Below are 17,919 nucleotides of genomic sequence, written 5' to 3' on the forward strand. Positions count from 1 at the left end.
GGTGTCAGAGCAAAACTGAACCAGTGCCTGTGGGTGGGAGGGGGGCCTGAGTGGAGTAAGTGTGCCAGGTTTCAGGAAAACACATTGGCCAGTGACAGCATGTTACATCTAGCAGCGTGGCAAGTTCCCTTGGGTGGGGGACAAGTGCTCTTGTGTGGAATAGTGTTCTCAGGTTTCCTGCAGAGTTAGTTGTGAGGACTGTAGTGAGGACAGGATGTGCTGGGATCTCTCCCTGTTACTGATGGTTAAATGAATCCTTTCCCTTCACCTCTCTTCACCTTTGCCCTGCTTGGCTATTCCAACAGCGTGAGCTCGGTCAGCAGTTTGCTTCCAGAATGCTGGCCGTGTGGGCACCATTTTAGGAATTCAGGTATGTTTTAGAAAGATTGGTCATATTTGTTTTACTTTTAGGACTTCCCAGAGCTATTCAAAGTTTACACTGGAATCTAACTCTTAGGGAACCTAGGCCCATTTTTTCTTTTCTTCTTGTTTTTTTTTTTTTTTGAAAAAATTATAAAACAATTTTCTAAAAGTCTAATGATTTTCAGGGGTGAAGGGCATGCGAACCCTCATTTGCAGGCATGCATACAGGATATCGTGTGTACCCCCAGTGCCATATCTTGATAGACTGAGTGAATGCTAGAGTGGTATGTGGGCACAGAGGGTGTGGCACGGGGAAGCAGAGCATGGGCAGCCAAAGGAATTCTGATGGCATTGGGTTCCCACGATGCCTGCTAGGGAAGTCTCCCGGCACCATGGTCAGGGAGAGGGGCCATGCTGGGTCAAGAAGGCAACTGGCTGTGGGCGTTCTCTGCTCATGTTTGCAAGTTTCCCAGAGTAGGTTTCCTCTTGCCCCTGGGCTACGTACAGATATCCTTCGGAAGGACTTGAACTCAAGGTAGGTGAGGTGTTCAGACAGTTCTTCAGGTTCCAGATGGTCAAACAGCAGGGAGACTTTCCGCTTCTTGCTGGTGTTTGACTTTATCCTTTGAGTCAGTTTCCTGGACCAGTCTCGAGAATTACTTTTGTGGGTAAATGAGAAAAGGAGAAGAATAAGCTACTACTGCTTTGCATGAGTAGTAAGCACACTGGCGTGACCCACAAGAATTCCCAAGGTGCAGTTGGCTAGCTCCCCTCGGCGTAAATGATGCATTAACCGAGTTTCTCCCAGCCAACTTTTTCCCCATAATAACAGTTCAAAGAAATGGGCCTTCTGCATGCAGCAGGAGGGACAGACAGGAGGGCAGTGGGAAGGGGCACTTTTAGGCATTGGTCCTGGCCCTTCCTCTGGCCTTACTATGTCTACTCTTTTGATGCCTCTGTGTGTTCTTTCCTTCCTGTTAGGGTTATGGGACCGTTGGTGGAAATCATAAGAGGAGGGTAGTTTTCATGTCAGATGAGCTCAGAGAAAAATAGCAGACACTCTGCTGCAAGGAGTCATTGGTAGGAGCGTGTGGCCACCCTGGGCAGAAACAAGTCATTTTCCTCCCATGGCCCCAGTTACGAAAATGACCATATAACCTAGCTGAGCCGAGAATGACCCAGTGACTCCTCAGCGTCCTCACAGCGCACCCCAGACTCTCTTAGCCTCTGGTTTGCGCTAAGCAGAGGAAAGCAGCTGGTGTCGGGAGGCACTGGGCGCAAGCCTGGGTTTCTAAACCAGCATTTGTGACAGCCTCGGCTCAGGACGTCAGGATCCCTTGATTTCAAGTTTGGGAAAGGCCACAAATTCTGTAGACCTCTTCTCTGTATTCAAGACTTTCTAATGTATGACAAAGAAAAGCATAACTTGCAATTCCTTAAATACATCAAGTCAGGCAATATCCTCAACTAACATTTTCTAAAGAATGAACGGTGAAAAACCTTGGGAGAGAAAATTCAGCTAGAAAATATCGGGACAGAAGACTAAGGTTTTCAAGAGGCTTCGGGCTCTAGATTTTTCTTTTATCTTTAAAATGAAAAGATTGTTACTTTGAAAAGTAAATCTCTTTTATCTATCAAGTTGTATAAGTCCAACCAGAGAAGTATTGAGGACCCAAATGGATGAACAGATTGATTTGGGATTGTGGCGTACGGCTTTGAAATCAGGTCTTTGTGCATGGGTGACAGAGCCCAGGCCAATCACAGGCCCCAGGTCAGTCACAGACCCCAGGTCAGTCACAGAGCCCAGATCAGTCACAGGCCCCAGGTCAGTCACAGACCCCAGGCCAGTCACAGAGCCCAGGTCAGTCACAGACCCCAGGTCAGTCACAGAGGCCAGGTCAGTCACAGACCCCAGGCCAGCCACAGAGCCCAGGTCAGTCACAGACCCCAGGCCAGTCACAGAGCCCAGGCCAGTCACAGGCCCCAGGCCAGTCACAGAGCCCAGGTCAGTCACAGAGCCCAGGCCAGTCACAGAGCCCAGGCCAGTCAGTCACAGACCGTAGGCCAGTCACAGAGCCCAGGCCAGTCACAGACCCCAGGCCAGTCACAGAGCCCAGGTCAATCACAGACCCCAGGCCAGTCACAGACCCTAGGCCAGTCACAGAGCCCAGGCCAGTCACAGAGCCCAGGCCAGTCAGTCACAGACCCCAGGCCAGTCATAGACCCCAGGCAAAAACAGGATTTTGGGTCTCTCCAATATGCTGCAGTTCTACAACTCTGTATTTGGGAATTTGTATTATTGCAAAATAATTAACCACACATAAAAACCCCAACATGTAATATGTGTGCCCTCCTTCCCCAAATTAAGAAGGGCTCATTTTCCAGAGTGAGCCAACTGTGTGAATAAGGAACTCAAAGAATGATGTGAAATATCCCTGAGTTCCTTCTCAGCGCTGGGACTCCAGTGGTCTTTCACGGACATCTACGTGTGTTCTAACTCTCTGCTTGGGACATTTTGCAACAGTGCCTGGTCCATTAAGTTCAGGGGTGCCCGTTGCACCAACGACGAATGAGGCCCTAGTCCAGACACTGAGCTCTCGTTTTCTCATGGGCTGGATACCTTCTAGCAAGGTCTGGCTGCCTTCTGCTGTTTACTCCAAGCCCTGCAGCTTCCTCACTGGAGGCCTCTCTGCTTCCCTAGTAAATGTCAAGTTATCTTTGTGGGGGGCGCTCTGAAGCTGCCTGTCTGAACTTCTTAGAAGTGGGGGGAATGAGAGGCCCAGCACCCCAGCTCGGGTGACCGGAGGGAGGTGGCTTCAAAGGACCCACCGGAACACTCACATTTGTGTCGTGTCAATGAGGCGGCAGTGGGACTCCTCACCGTTGGCTTTCACCAGGTCCTGAAACTCTTCCATAGTGCTGGTCAAGCTGGCATCCATTTTGAACATGATCCAGAATTCTGTTATCCAATACCTACAAGGAGGCAGTTGGAAAGGACACTGAGCCCAGGGCTTCACAGTTAGGCAGATTCCCAAAGGAATTTGAAGCTACAAAAAGCACGCAGAAGAAGACAGAGGGTGATTTGTCTATAGTAAAAGATCTGGGGGTAGAGGGTTCCTGAGGGAATAAAACCACCTCGCAGGCTTCAGTGTCTCCACACAAAAATGCTTTGATGGGACAAGGAGTATCATATCAAAGAACCCAGACAGGATATAGACACGACCATGTAGACAAGCAAATATTCAAAAATAGGGTGTGTAAAGTATGTTTTATCACGTTACTGTAACTATGAAAAACAATGTATATCAAAAACTTGTAAAAATTAGAAAGAATTTTTTACAACAGAAAGCTAATCAAAAAATATACAGTATAAGCTGGGCAGTGATGGTACATACCTTTATCTTATCACTTGGGCGGCAGAAGCAGGCAGATCTTTGTGAGTTTGAGGCCAGCCTGGTCTACAAAACCAGTTCCAGGACAGCTACCTGTCTCAAAAACCAAAAAAAAAAACCAAAAAAACAAAAAGCAAAAAAACAACCAAAAAACCCAAACAAACAAACAACCCCCCCAAGATACACAGTATAAAAGCATTCTATATACACACATATTGTTTTTGTTCGTTTGTTTGTTGTTTTTTGGTTTGTTTTTGAGACAGGGTTTCTCTGTATAGTTCTGGCTGTCCTGAAACTCACTCTGTAGATCAAGCTGGCCGCAAATTCAGAGATCTGCCTGCCTCTGCCTCCCGAGTCCTGGGATTAAAGGCATGCAAAAGCAAGGGGATGGGAACACGAGTAGAAATGAATGAAAAGGAGCAAAATATAATGACACTCATGTTTGAAAATGCCATAAGAAAACCCATCAACTGCATGCTAACTTGAAAAATTAGTAAAAACTACTAAAAACAAAAAGTTCATAAAGGATATATACAAAATAGGTAGTTATGAGTGTTTATTATATTATTTTTAGAATTTTCAAAATGTTCAATGAACTATATTACCACAATAATTAAGAATAAAAACAAAGAATTGTCTTTGTATCCTTCTCTTGTGTCATTTGATACAAATTGTCATAAGACTGAAAGGAAAAAGGATGAGGATCTTAAGCACAAGAACATCAGAGGAAATTCACTGCGTTGGGCTGAGTTTCCTATATTAAGGCCTTTGCTCTTTTGGTCTGTCCAGAGGCAGGCTACAGAGTCAGAGGCAGGCTACAGAGTCAGAGGCAGCCATCAGTGTCAGAGGCAGGCTACAGAGTCAGAGGCAGCCATCAGTGTCAGAGGCAGGCTACAGAGTCAGAGGCAGCCATCAGTGTCAGAGGCAGCCATCAGTGTCAGAGGCAGGCTACAGAGTCAGAGGCAGGCTACAGAGTCAGAGGCAGGCTACAGAGTCAGAGGCAGCCATCAGTGTCAGAGGCAGCCATCAGTGTCAGAGGCAGGCTACAGAGTCAGAGGCAGGCTACAGAGTCAGAGGCAGGCTACAGAGTCAGAGGCAGCCATCAGTGTCAGAGGCAGGCTGCAGAGTCAGAGGCAAGCTGCAGAGTCAGAGGCAGGCTGCAGTGTCAGAGGCAACCATCAGTGTCAGAGGCAGGCTGCAGAGTCAGGGGCAGGCTACAGAGTCAGAGGCAGCCATCAGTGTCAGAGGCAGGCTACAGAGTCAGAGGCAGGCTGCAGAGTCAGAGGCAGGCTACAGTGTCAGAGGCAGGCTACAGTGTCAGAGGCAGGCTACAGTGTCAGAGGCAGCCATCAGTGTCAGAGGCAGGCTGCAGAGTCAGAGGCAGCCTACAGAAGGCTGGGAGGCAGAGGCTGGGAGGAGCAGAAAAAGCAGAAGTCCAGAGAGCAGCTTTTCATCTAACCCCACTCCACATAGTCTCCAAATCACACAGACATTACCTGACAAAATAGCAGATCTTCAGGCAAATTCCCGGAGAATTCTTCTCCAAGGCATCCTTATATGTAGGGCGTGGTTAAGGGAAATGGAAGGTGTATTACAGGAACCATAAACCTCCTATCTTTGGAAGTATTTACAAATCAACCCCTGAAACATGGACAAATGACCTCTGGCCTGTGCCCAAGAGACTAGGAGTCCAACTGAATGAGTAAGTTAGAAAGATATCCCCTTCATCTTTTAAAAATTTTCCAGTAACTGATTTGTGCAGTAACTATTTAGGCAGTGATTTAGGAAAATATATATCCATATATCTTCAAATGTGTCGATAATTAAGAACAGTAACGTGAACATTTTCTCCTACATACATACACATATACTTATATACACATACATATATGTATATATGTACACACACACATATTAGGCATCATTTGATCAACCTTGTGCACTGCATGGCAAGGCAAACAAAATCATGGAATAATCCAAATATGCAACTAAAGAGTACTTTAACAGCCTTTATAATTCTGAATATTTTGAAAGAACAAAAAAACCATGCGTTTACATTTACGTGTCTTTTGAGATATAAGGAAAGAATATTTGCATACTGAAGCATCTGATGAGAACTCTAGTCCAATGGCAAGTGTGCGTAGGTCCTACCATCTTTCTTCTGTTGACAGATTGAAGAGAAAGCTGCCTGGTTACTTACCCCACAAGGCCATGGCCTCTTTCTCTTTTAACAACTGAGGCATGATTAACTGCAATGTAGGGGTCAGTGAATTACAGTTGGGCCAGTGGTGGGTCTAGTAATAACCAGTCCAAGTCACATGACTGAGGCAGAAGCTATCTTCCCTCAGTAGGTGAGAGTGTATTCCCCTTTGGAAAACCGAGTTAAATACAGAAAAGGCAGAGCTCATCAGGACCCTGGTGCTATGTTTACTGTGAAAGCCTGTGTGCATTTTGAATGATTTTGAGCATCTTGGACCCACAGACTTGAAACTTCAGTGTGGAATATTTTGATTAAGCACAGTAGACTTGTGTTTTAAGCTGAAAATCTCACTGATTTTATGGTCAGCTTTAGAACACCCAAGATAATGTTAGTCCATTCGAGTGATAAATCACAACTTGAGAAAAAAAAACCCTAAAATGTAAATCTTAAAGATGAGCAAACTAAACTTGAAAACTAAACTTGTAATTTTAATAAATATAGGACTAATTTGAAAATTATATATGGATATATTTGTTTCTTATTAAATTTGTTCTTGAAATTAGAGCACCCCCCCAACACACAAATCACAACCCTCTTCAACACAAAACCTCACACATCAACAACACAATCAAAATCAAAGTGTGTCCAGGCTACCAGTGGCAATGGATGAAGGGAAAGGTTCAGAAGCCAAGAACATAGAATGGCCACACATTTCTCTGTTACAATAAAAAAAAAATGTATAACATCAACATAAATGGCACAAGACACATTCTTGATAAATACTTTTGGGGTTCTATGTTTTTATCAATTTTTTTCAACTTGTTAAAATGTTTATTCCTCCTTAGTAAAAGGGAAGGACACACACACACACACACACACACACACACACACACACACACACACACACACCCTCTCTTTTGAAAGAGCTAAGTGGAAATGTCAACTCAAAGGAGTTGGTTTGTTTACAGTGCAGCCTCCTCCCTAGCCTCCTCCCTAGCCTGCTGATTTCTGGTGCATAGGAGCTGCATTCTGTGCAGACCTCAGCTGCAGCACTCTGACTGCCAGGAGGCTTCCAAGCATCCTTCAGAAGGAGGAAGTTTCCCCAGTCCTCAGCTGTTGTGCCTTGGCAAAGGCAACCTGCTCAAGGCTGCTGCTTCTGTTTTAGGCAGTGGTACTGTTGCCTGCAACTGAAAATACACAGGTCAATGCAGGGTTAAAGAAATTGGCATGCTACGTGGGGTTAAGGAAACAAACAAACAAACACACAGAAACAAACAAACACAGGAAGCAAGCTAACAAATATATTTGAATACCTTAAAATGTTAGCGGGACAAACTGGTCCAGACCTTCAAGAAAACAGTTTATGATAGAGAAATGTAAACTTGAAAGTCATCCTGGGTCCATAGAGTGGTGGAGGAATCATTGTGTGAAACCACCCACAAAAGGTTGCTGAGTGGGAAGACCCAGATGGACCCTGTGTGCACGTGTGTGTGCTCAGGGGAGAGGTCACACGAGGACCTGGGAAGGACACGGGAAGGTACAGTCCAGGAGTCCTGGGGGAAAGGCCTCAGAGGCCTGGGCTGTCCAGTGCTTCTGGGAGGTGTGAGCAAGGATGGAGCAGAGCCCCCTGGGCCTGGCAGCTGAGAGGCCGCAGCTGAGAGGCCACAGCGACACCAGCGGGAAGTCTGCATCTTTCCGTGGGAGCTGCGGTTGCGCGGCAGAGCGAGTGGGAGTAGAGATTGGAGGTTGTGAAGGCAGACTATTTCAGAAGGTTTCACATCCAATTTCTAATCCTACAGTCGAATAAAGGGGAAACAGGGTTAAGAGTTTATTTTTAAATGCGGGACATTTGAATGACTGGGGAGCAGGTGCCACTGAAAGGCTGTGTGAGCACACAGGGAAGAGGGGGTGGAGTGTGTGGGATGTGGCGGGGCGGGCCGTGGAGGGGTTGCTGCAGGAACAGCACCCAGTGGTGTCCCAAAGGAGGCCACTTAAGTACATTTAGTCCTTTGGCCAGCACATTTTTAGGGAGGAGTGTTTAATTGCTGGCATTATTCAAAATTACGGGTGCATGGAGTCAGAAACAGCAGAGTGAACTGGTTTGAAATTCTCTGCAGAGGAGGCACCTACTTTCTCCAGGCATGTCTCATTAGGTGGCTCTCTCCCATGCTCTACCCTTCTCATGCCCCTGGGAGACTGGTCTCTGAGATGAAAGATACAGCTTCATGGAGGAGGTTTAGAGGAGGGAGTCAGTCTGTCCTACTGTTTCTGTCAGTCTGTTCTGCCATTTCGTTTCCCCTTTTCTTCCCTCAGTTGTAGTGTATCTTTTGTTTTGTTTTGTTTTCTGGGAAAGGATTTGCACAGTCACTTGTCTTGACTCAGCCCCAGGGACCTAGGCCTCAGGTGCTAACTGGTCTCATGTCTCCTACAGCACTTTTCTCTTGGGGACTACAGCTCACAACATCACCGGCATTCGGAAGGAAAAGGTGGGCACTTTCCACACCCTGCCACAGGAGGCCCATGTCTAGCAAGTTCTAACAGTCACAGTCAGTGCCACAGCCTCTGCCACAGCCTAGAGGAAGAAGGCAGTGCACATCATGTGGCTGAAGAACACATATAAAGTGCATCAAGAAAGGCATCACTCAAGACTCACAACCGCCATGGTCAGTCTGTGTAGGATGAATATGATTTGTGGCTAATGTATAAGGAAATTGTTTTTACTAGCAAGAAATAGTAATGTTGTCTGCATATGTTTGTTGGTTTCTTTGACCATCTACCACTCAGAGAAATCAGCATAAACAATATTGTCCCACCTAAAAGAAGACACACACACACACACACACACACACACACACACACACACACACACACACACACACAGGTTCACACATACAGGTTCATACACACACGGGTATACATACACACACAGGTATACATACACCAGTGTGCACACACACACACACACACACACACAACTATACCCTTAAGAGGACAGATGGAGCCATTTACTGCTCAGGTTTATTCCTAACCAATCAAAATAAAAGCACACTTGAAGCTGCAGCCTAAGCTAATGCCCAAGGATATAGGCTCATGAGTTTTTGCAGCAGCTCGGCCGAGGAGATGATGATTCGGTGCATGGTGAGCACGACTTGTAACAGTTGGTTACTTCGACACAGGTTTCCATCTGCATCTGAAAATGCAAAGAGTAGCGTGTGAGTCCCTCAGAGAGAAGCGGTGGGGCCCCTGACCATCCTTCAGGACTCCAGAGGACAGCCTAGGACTGTTCAAACACAGATCTCTTCTGGCTTGGTGGCCTGGTGCTTCAGGTCATCCCTCCTGGCTTTGCCATTCTCCTGTAACCCTCTCCTATCTCCAGGTACCCATTAATCCAGCAGCCCCAAAGGTGATGGAGTCCACATCTAAACTGAAAGCAGAGGTAGCTCTATGTTTTATAGAACCCAAAGTTTATACAATTTGGGGTTGAGAGAGACTTCTTTAGGGTCAGAGTGGGAAGTCACAGGGTCAATAGACAGTTGAAATAAATATCTTTCAGAGATTTTACAAAGGCACATAGCTAGTTGGATGTGTTTCTAGGGTTCTCTCCTGGCCTTGTAAGGAGCTCACGCAAACGAGGAGCCTGAAGTACAAGCTGTCCCAATTCTAAGGCCTGTGGTGAAATAAAAGAGGGATGGTTGGAATAAACATTACAGGTGAAGAGTGGCAGTGGATTTTCGAGGGTGGATTTTGCAATGATTTGCAAAAGGCACCATTTGCGTTTTCCAAATCCCACTGAGTAGCAATTGCAAGCTGTGTTATGTATAATAGCGTTGGGTGTAAAGTTCCTCTTAGGAGTGGTTTCCATGGTATGACATGTCAAGGGCCGTGCTGCTTGTGCCCACCATATCTACACTCTGACCTTCACCATGAATCACATTTGTTGGGATAATCCTTTTTATATACTGTGTGAAGATGGGTCTCTGTCTCACTTTACCTGACTAAGGCACCTTTTGATTGGTTCAATAAAGAGCTGAATGGCCAATAGCTGGCAGAAGAGGATAGGTGGGACTTCCAGGGTGAGAGACGAACTCTGGGAAAGAATTGGAGGTGTGGGAGATTCGCCAGCTAGACACAGAGGGAATTGGACATATGGTACTGAGGAGAGGTAGTGAGCAACATGGCAGACATAGATTAATATAAATGGATTAATTTAAGTTTTAAGAGCTAGTTGTGAACAAGCCTAAGCTAAGGCCAAGCTTTCATAATTAATAAAAGGTCTCCAGGTCATTAGAGAGCTGGTGGTCCAAAGAAGGACCTGCTCTACACATTAGTCAGGATCACTCGCCAGCTGGATTCTAGTTGGCTGTAGTCTTTTGAAACAATCAGCAGAAGATGAGAGGGGAAAGAAGTCAGGCTATTCCTTTCTCATCTCTCTCTGCTTTGACCCATTTCCTACCTCCTGGATGAGTTGTCACAGTGCTTGGTCCTTCCCTCATGGCTACGATGCTCACTAGGATCTCAGTCTTGTTATCTCCTGACTCAGTAGACCTAAGGATGGGAATTATTGCTGGTGGTTGGACAGTTCTGGTGTAACATCTCTCAATCCCACTCTCATCTCCATAAGTAGTCCCATCTGTCTATGTATCTATCTATGCATCTATCTATGTATCTGTCTATGTATCTATCTATGTATCTACCTATGTATCTATGTATATATCTATCTAGGTATCTATTTATGCATCTATGTTATCTATCTATGTATGTATCTATGTATCTATGTATGTATCTATATATCTATGTATCTATCTATGTATCTATGTATGTATGTATCTATCTATCTGCCATCTATAATGCCTTCTAAAATACATTGTAAAAGGTGATCATTTACATTCTTTCTTAAGTTTAGTGAGTTGTAAATGAAGGACATAGTCTCAGAAGTCCTGAATACCCAAAAGCTGACCTAAACTCACATGTCATTGAGAAAACTTGAGTGTTTATTAGCTCTCTATAGCCCTCACTGCCTGTCTCCCCTCACTGTGGAAGGTCTTGTGGAAGTCCACGGCTCCTCTCTGTTCCTGTCTCCTCTTTTCAAGGACCACTAAGCTTGTCTACCCTGGTGAGACTGCAACACCAACATTTTCCCTGCTTGTTTTTGCCCACTGACATTAATTGTGCTCCTGCATCTCCTTCTTAAACCAAAAGTAAATCGATCCTAGATCTCTGTATTTCTGTTTTCCTCTTCCTCAAGATCTCAGGGTCACCCTTGTATCCTCTCAGTCACTTTTCAGCCATTCTGTTTCAGTTTCTGTCTCCACTAGTCTGTTTGTTGGATAGTTGGTTCTACAAGATCTCTTACTTAGCCTAGGTTGGTCTTGAATTAGAGATTCTCTTGCCTCAGCCTCCCAACTGCTGGGATCCTAAGCATGAGCCACCACGGCTAGCCCAAGTATCTAATTGTCAGGGTTATCGATCAGCTGCACACTTCCAAACATTCCCCTGTCCTCATCTTGCATTATGATTCAGTTAATCTCCATCCAACCAAAGCCAAGCTGATGAGTCTCCTCCTGGAAGACATTCTTCTCTTGGCTCCATCTCTCCACTCTGTATCACGTCTCTCTCAGGCTCCTCTTCTGTCTCCTCTCCCTCTGCTAAGCTCTTAAATGTCAGCTTGTGCTACACTTTAGTCCTCCCACTGCTTTCTGCTAACATTTTGTAGAATTTAAAAGTTCTTAAATTTTAAATTGAAAAGTGAACTCTTTCCCTAGATGAAGTAATCCAGGTTCTGACTGAAACACCATCTCTTTGCTGATATCTGCCAACTTCTATTTTCAGCCGTGACCACAAACTTAGTATGTCCAGCAGCTTAGTCTCCTTAGAGGCATAAGTTCAAATGAACTCATCCAGACAGAACTCTTGACTTCTCTGGTTCATTTCTCCTCCACTCACTCTTCCTCATCTCCAGAAATGAGCCACCAACTGCCCCCTGAGTTACCCCTCCCCCCCCAAAAAAAAACTAGAGCTCACATGCAGTCCTTCACTTTTCCTGCACCTGGTCCATCAGTGAGTCTTGATTTTATTTCCAAAATACACTGGGGACCTGCCCGCCTCTGGTTTTGCTATCTCTCCAGAACAACCACCATGATGCAACAATCTTTCTGGCCTGCCTCTTTCCACTCTTATTTATCCGCACTCTCTTCCCCCTCCACACAGCTCCTGAAGCCTGGAAAATCAGGTCACATTCTTAGTACATTCCAATGAGTTGCATTGCCTTTATTGTGGCTGGCGGAGCTCCACGCGCCTAGCCTCTTTGAATATGGCCCTTTACTTTGAAGTGTTTTGCCCTTCTCTAGACCTCTGTTTCCACTTCAAACACTCTGAGGCTGTTGCTAGATCATGGCCTTTGCATTTGCTATGGCCCTCGATGTTATCTTTCTTCCACTGGATCTTTCATAACACATCAGCCTCATCCCATGAGAGGTCTTCCTCTGACTATTCAATGTAGCCATTACTTTGCTTGAATTTCTTCATTGCACATATGATCTGGTTGTCCCATTGGTCTTTAAAAATGTTTAACTTCCTCACCAGGTGGTGGTGGCCCACGCCTTTAATCCCAGTACTCGGGAGGCAGAGCCAGGCGAAACTCTGTGAGTTTGAGGCCAGCCTGGTCTATAGAGTGAGATACAGGACAGGCACCAAAACAACACAGAGAAACCCTGTCTCCAAAAAACAAAACAAAACAAAATGTATAACTTCCTAAATATTCAGTAGAATACAAATCTTCTGGGACCTGAGCCTTGCGAATTTCCCTCCACAACCTATTTTCAGGGTCTAGACTAGTACTGACACATGGTGAGTACCCAATGAGCATGGGCTGAACAACATCATAAAATGTGTCCAATAGGAATCCCCTGACTTTTTGTGTCTCTTTGGTAATAATTCAGCTTGCTTTTGTCATTAGCCATTTCACTCACTTGGTGTAGTACACATACTTATTTTCTTCTTAGCCAGCTCTTTTTTAACTTGAAAGTTGCAGATTGGTAAAGCATTTGAATGAAACATTCATTTAACTTGATTATGGTTTTGTAACCTCACCCATAAATTCCTTTAAACTTATATTCTGATAGATAGGATTAGAATTGCTTTCTATATGTATGTTTTATGGCCCACATAATTTCTGTGTAATTGCCCCTTGACACAAAAATGCCGTGTAACAAATTATCTTAGAAACATTTGCTTTTGCTCAAGAGCCTATGCTTTGGCTATATGCAGGCTAGTACAGATACCTTTGCTGGGGGCCCAATTCAATAAGTCTCGCAGCTTCCTTGAACCACTAAGCTAATGTGAGTTTATGTTTCTCATGATGATACGATCCTGAGAGCTCCATGGAAATATCCAATAGCCTCTTAAACCTATGCTTGGGAGTGGTCTGCTGTCGCTCGTGTCTCATTCTCTTGGTTAAAGCAGGCCATGCTTTTGAATCTGAAGTTGAAGGGCAGGAATTTCAAGTCACATGGGAAGCATTAGACATACAGAGAAAAAAAAATCAAGGACAACAACGCAACAAAACCAATGAGAGCTACAGGGAGTAACTCTTCAATGCAACATCTGACAATGTGATTTTACAACATGCTTTTCTTTGTAGATGTAGTAGTGTTCGTATCCCTCAACACAGTGGTGAAAGACAGGAGACTATATGAACTATGCTTGTGAGGTGCACACATTTGCATGTCCACGTAAATTTATTCAGGATGTACTGCCCCTAAGACTTGCTATCCTTGCATCTCCTTCTGGCTGGCAAACACCTTCCCATGGAGGCTTACATAGGAAGGAAAGGGTCCCAGGAGTATCCTCAGTGAGATCAAACAAAGTCTTTGAAAGGATTCACAGATCTAAAAGGGCTCACCATGGAGAAGACTAGGGAGACACTGAAACTGTTCAAGTATTTGATAATTACTTGCTGGAACAAGTTTAGATTTGTTCAGTGGGATCATAAAAGGCAGCATCTGAGTTGATGGACAGACACTGTGGGAAACAGCATTTGGCTTAACATGTGGCAGAAAAGCCTAACTGATATACTCACCCAGTGCTGAAAGCCTTCCCATCACAAAGGACTTAGAGCTAGAGACCATATTGAATGCGCATGCTGCATAGTGATTCCCATTTTCTGAAGCCCTCTGTAGGACCGAGGCTGTGCTAAGCATGGTAAAGTGATTTCTTATTCTCAGAATAACCCAGCAATGTTTGCATAGTTCACAGTTTGCAGGAGAGGAAGTCCAAGAGTAGAAAAGTTGGGTAATATGTTCTAGGTCAAAAGATAATGGGGCATAGAGGGAAAGATCTGGCTCAATCTGCTTAATTTCAGAACCAGTGTGCTTTCCTCCATACCTGGCTGTGTGCTGTGTGGCCATCTGTCAGGCCCAGGCACTCATGGATTAAATGGGAAGCTGACTCCAGTGAGCTTTAAGAACAATGTGTCTGGCTTCTCTGGCTCCAGGTTCTAGAATGCTGCTAGAAAGCCCAGTTGGAGCCAATCTACATATGGAAGAATGACCTTTGTAACCTGGTGATTTCTAGAAGTCTCATCAGTCATGTTTGCTCCATCTGAACTTGACTGTTGTCTTTAAGATGCCAGGGAGTTCTGCCTAAGATTCACAAGCATCTTCACACTCCATTCCCGCCCCCCACCTCTTTTACAGTCTCAGTGACACACCCACACGGTGGCTTGTGAATCCTACATGCTTTCTGTGGGGGTGAGTGCTGGCAAATGGTAAGTCCAGGAGGGGGTGACTCACTCACTAAGGAAGGCAGAGATGATGCGAGGCAAAGAGCAGAGAGGAGCACTTTTCTCTACACCTAGACAGAGCTTCTCATATTTTCCCTTCCTGGTTTTCCTTTTTCAATGAGATTGGCTTAGTGCAGTCTCTCACTCTCACCCGACCACCATCTCTGCCCCGTATGACCTTTGATGATGAGATGACCTCACTGAGGGAGGGTTCCCTTCCTGTCCTCATCCCTTGGAACTTCTTCAAGATGCTGGCCAAGGGGGATCTAACTACCTTCCAGGGTGCTAGATTTTATTTTGATATAATTGCTGTAAGCTGATTTAAATATTTCAATGAATATTCCATTTTGTTTTCATCTTTAGGCTTTTAAAAATGCAGGGTGTCATATGAAAAATTCTAATAAGCAAAATGTGCAATGCATAATAAAATGTGCATAATTTTTCACTACCATCTGCTGCTGCTTATTCTTATAAGGGCTGAAACCTAGTGGAGTGCAAGATGTCACACTAATATTCTCTGCAACTTGACTCATAGAATGATGGATACATACTTCTCGGGAAATACACTTGATGAGACACACATCTAACCTGTGGACCCTTTGCTTGATAGAGTGAACAAAAAGCCATGTGGGCTCTGGAGTGATCTGTCCATGAGCTGACAATCTACTTTCCACCATTGGTTCCAGTACCAGCAAAAGCTCTCCTTTACAGAATCCCAGATGCTTGATTGTCTTCTATCTCCATTTTCTATCTCATGCACCTTTTCCTTCTAAAAGCACTGCAGGTCATCTAGCATCTACTTGTACCAATAAAGACACATAACTCTCAAACTGTTCTATGTATCAACTTTTTATTCTGTTTCAATTTTAAAGAATTGATGCCTAATGGTGCCAATCCTGGCAGGGTGCTTATCTAACGTGTACAGTTAAAGGTCCCAAGTTCAGTACTTAGCACTGCAAAAACATGTTTTTAACCTTATTAACCAGTATTGATTATGAAACTATCCCTAGATAGTCCTAGGTACCAGCAGATGTCTGATGAGCAGAGGATGGGCTGCCACGGAAGAGCTCCAAATGTAGCTGAAGAATGAACCACAGGCAGTGGACCTAATAATTTTAGGCACCACATGTTAGGAAGAGAAGTCACAGAGACCTTGCTGAATGGTGGGAGGGCTAGGAGAAGGGAGAGACGACCCTACATATATGCGGTGATTGAGGGAGGACTTCATGAGGCCTCTGGCAAGGTGACCTGGAACGTCAAAGTCCAGCTGTGTCTGTGTCTTCTCACAGACACTCTTCCTCCTTTTTATTTTTGGCTTAGATTTAAATAAGCTTTAGCTTCTGGTGGATGAACTGCTTCCTTGTGGTCCGAATCCTTCGAGAAAAGGCAGCAGAGGCTGCAATCCATGTTCCCCACCTTGCTGACAAGGCAATGGGGTAGCTTTCCAGTGAGACTTGTCTGAGGGACAACACGAAAATGCCACACTGCAAAGCTGACATGAAGCACACAGGCACATGACCGATACCAGAGAGAAAGTCTAACACACAGCCTTTTGGTCCTCCTTTGTTTTGGTTTCCATGGAAATACCTTGATGTGTGAAAGATGTGGAGGGTACCAAAGGCAGAATGTCAGAAACTGGTGTACTGAGCATGAGTAAGCATGGGGGTGGAGGTGCCTTGCATAACAGGAAGTAATATGTGTGCTCCATCCAGGGGTCGGGGAAGCTAGGATCAGAAATCCATGGGCAAGGCTGAACCTGTCAAAGGAGATCAGTATCCCAGAAATGAAGGCAGACTGGATCCAGGCAGAACCCAACAGGCACACTCAGAACTCTGAACATCTAACAATAGGGTGAGTGCTTCAGAGAAACCTACTTGACAGCAAGACTAGAGTCTTCTCTACACTCTGGAAAGTACACCCCCAAACTCCCTGGGTTTTGTGAGTTGGGTTCAGGGATTTTTAATGTCAACAGTGGAAACGGAGACAGCAAGCCTATGTGAAGAAGGAATGTGGTTACACATACCTTCAACGTTCACAGCTTTTACTGCCTTGGCAGCTTAAAACGTATAGTCCATGGCACCTTAATTTTTATTTTTTTTTAAAATTCTCAGCCTTTCAAGACTTGAGAGGAAAAGAATAGCATGGAGAAACCCAGTAATATGCTAGTGACTGGGACCCAGGACAAGCTTGCCAATCAGCATGGCTGCCCTCAAGAGCTCTTCTGGGGATGACGGGTCTGTGGTGTTTCTGTGTTTCTGTGGTGGAACTGTTCTCCTTATGGTCTGTCTCAAGGAAACAACATAAAGCCACAGCTGAGAAGTGGAGCCTGGAAGAGGTGCTGACAGTCAGCTCCAAACATAGGCAATCCAGGCACCCTCAGCAGACCTGTGAGGTTAAAGAGCTAGGGTCCTCTTCTAGTCTCCTTATCTTCATTGACTCTTATTCTCTGGGATGACCATGGACTTGATATTAAGGTTAAGAAATGCAGGCAACATGCCTTAGCTGAGGTCATGGGGCTGGTGAATTGAATACCAGGCAGGAAGGGCCTTTTGTCCTCAGCACTGGGCTCTTTCCTTGGCACCTGCTACTCCTTGGGGTAGTAAAGTCTCAGGAAAAGTTGCCCATGCTACAAGGATATTCCCACTAGTGCCTCCCTCTTTTCCCCTGCCTAAGAACCGCTACACACACAGACTCACTCTTCTTGGAGTCATCACTACAGAACATGCTCTGGAGATTTCCCCAGAAATCCTAACCTGTATGTAGATCTACCCACCATTGTTTATGAGCACATGAGGCAGTTACTACTGGTACCATTTGCCTGGGTCATCTAGTATGCAGACAGCCTATGAGCCAATGGCCACTGGGTAAAAATGGTGGCTGTCCTAAGCTGTTAGTACCCTGTTTAGCCAGGAGAAGTGCTCTCTATTCCTATTGCAAACCAGGAACCAACAAACACATTTCTCTCTCTCTCTCTCTCTCTCTCTCTCTCTCTCTCTCTCTCTCTCTCTCTCTGAGCATACTTCCCTTCTTAGACATGAAGCTCAACATAAAGAATGACCTAAATTGTTTAGACGAGTGATTGCAGTCTATAAATGTCTAACCAAGTGCATGGATTGCCTAAAGTGAGAAGGGGCTTTTTAGCTGCGTGACATCTCTGCTGCACAAAACAGCTGGTTTTCCTAGGG

The 17,919-nt window shown here is 45.0% G+C and overlaps 1 protein-coding gene across 2 annotated transcripts in view; it reads right to left on the reverse strand.

Annotated features, from left to right (window-relative positions):
• The window catches only part of Rasgrp1 (RAS guanyl releasing protein 1), a 65,833-nt gene that overhangs the window by 21,888 nt on the left and 26,026 nt on the right, over positions 1–17,919 (reverse strand). Inside the window, exons 2-6 of one of the 2 annotated variants that reach the window (XM_052723311.1) lie at positions 10,409–10,500; positions 9,036–9,145; positions 5,252–5,310; positions 3,205–3,336; positions 869–1,022 (exon numbers count right to left, since the gene is read on the reverse strand). In XM_052723311.1, the coding sequence (XP_052579271.1) occupies positions 869–1,022; positions 3,205–3,336; positions 5,252–5,310; positions 9,036–9,145; positions 10,409–10,448 (495 nt within the window). In that variant the 5' untranslated portion in view covers positions 10,449–10,500. The remainder of the gene's footprint in view (positions 1–868; positions 1,023–3,204; positions 3,337–5,251; positions 5,311–9,035; positions 9,146–10,408; positions 10,501–17,919) is intronic. The other variant, XM_052723310.1, reaches the window with a different exon arrangement.

The sequence above is a fragment of the Peromyscus californicus genome, unplaced genomic scaffold (assembly GCF_007827085.1).
Source record: "Peromyscus californicus insignis strain IS unplaced genomic scaffold, ASM782708v3 Scaffold_7__1_contigs__length_154581171, whole genome shotgun sequence".
Classification (NCBI taxonomy): Eukaryota; Metazoa; Chordata; class Mammalia; order Rodentia; family Cricetidae; genus Peromyscus; species Peromyscus californicus.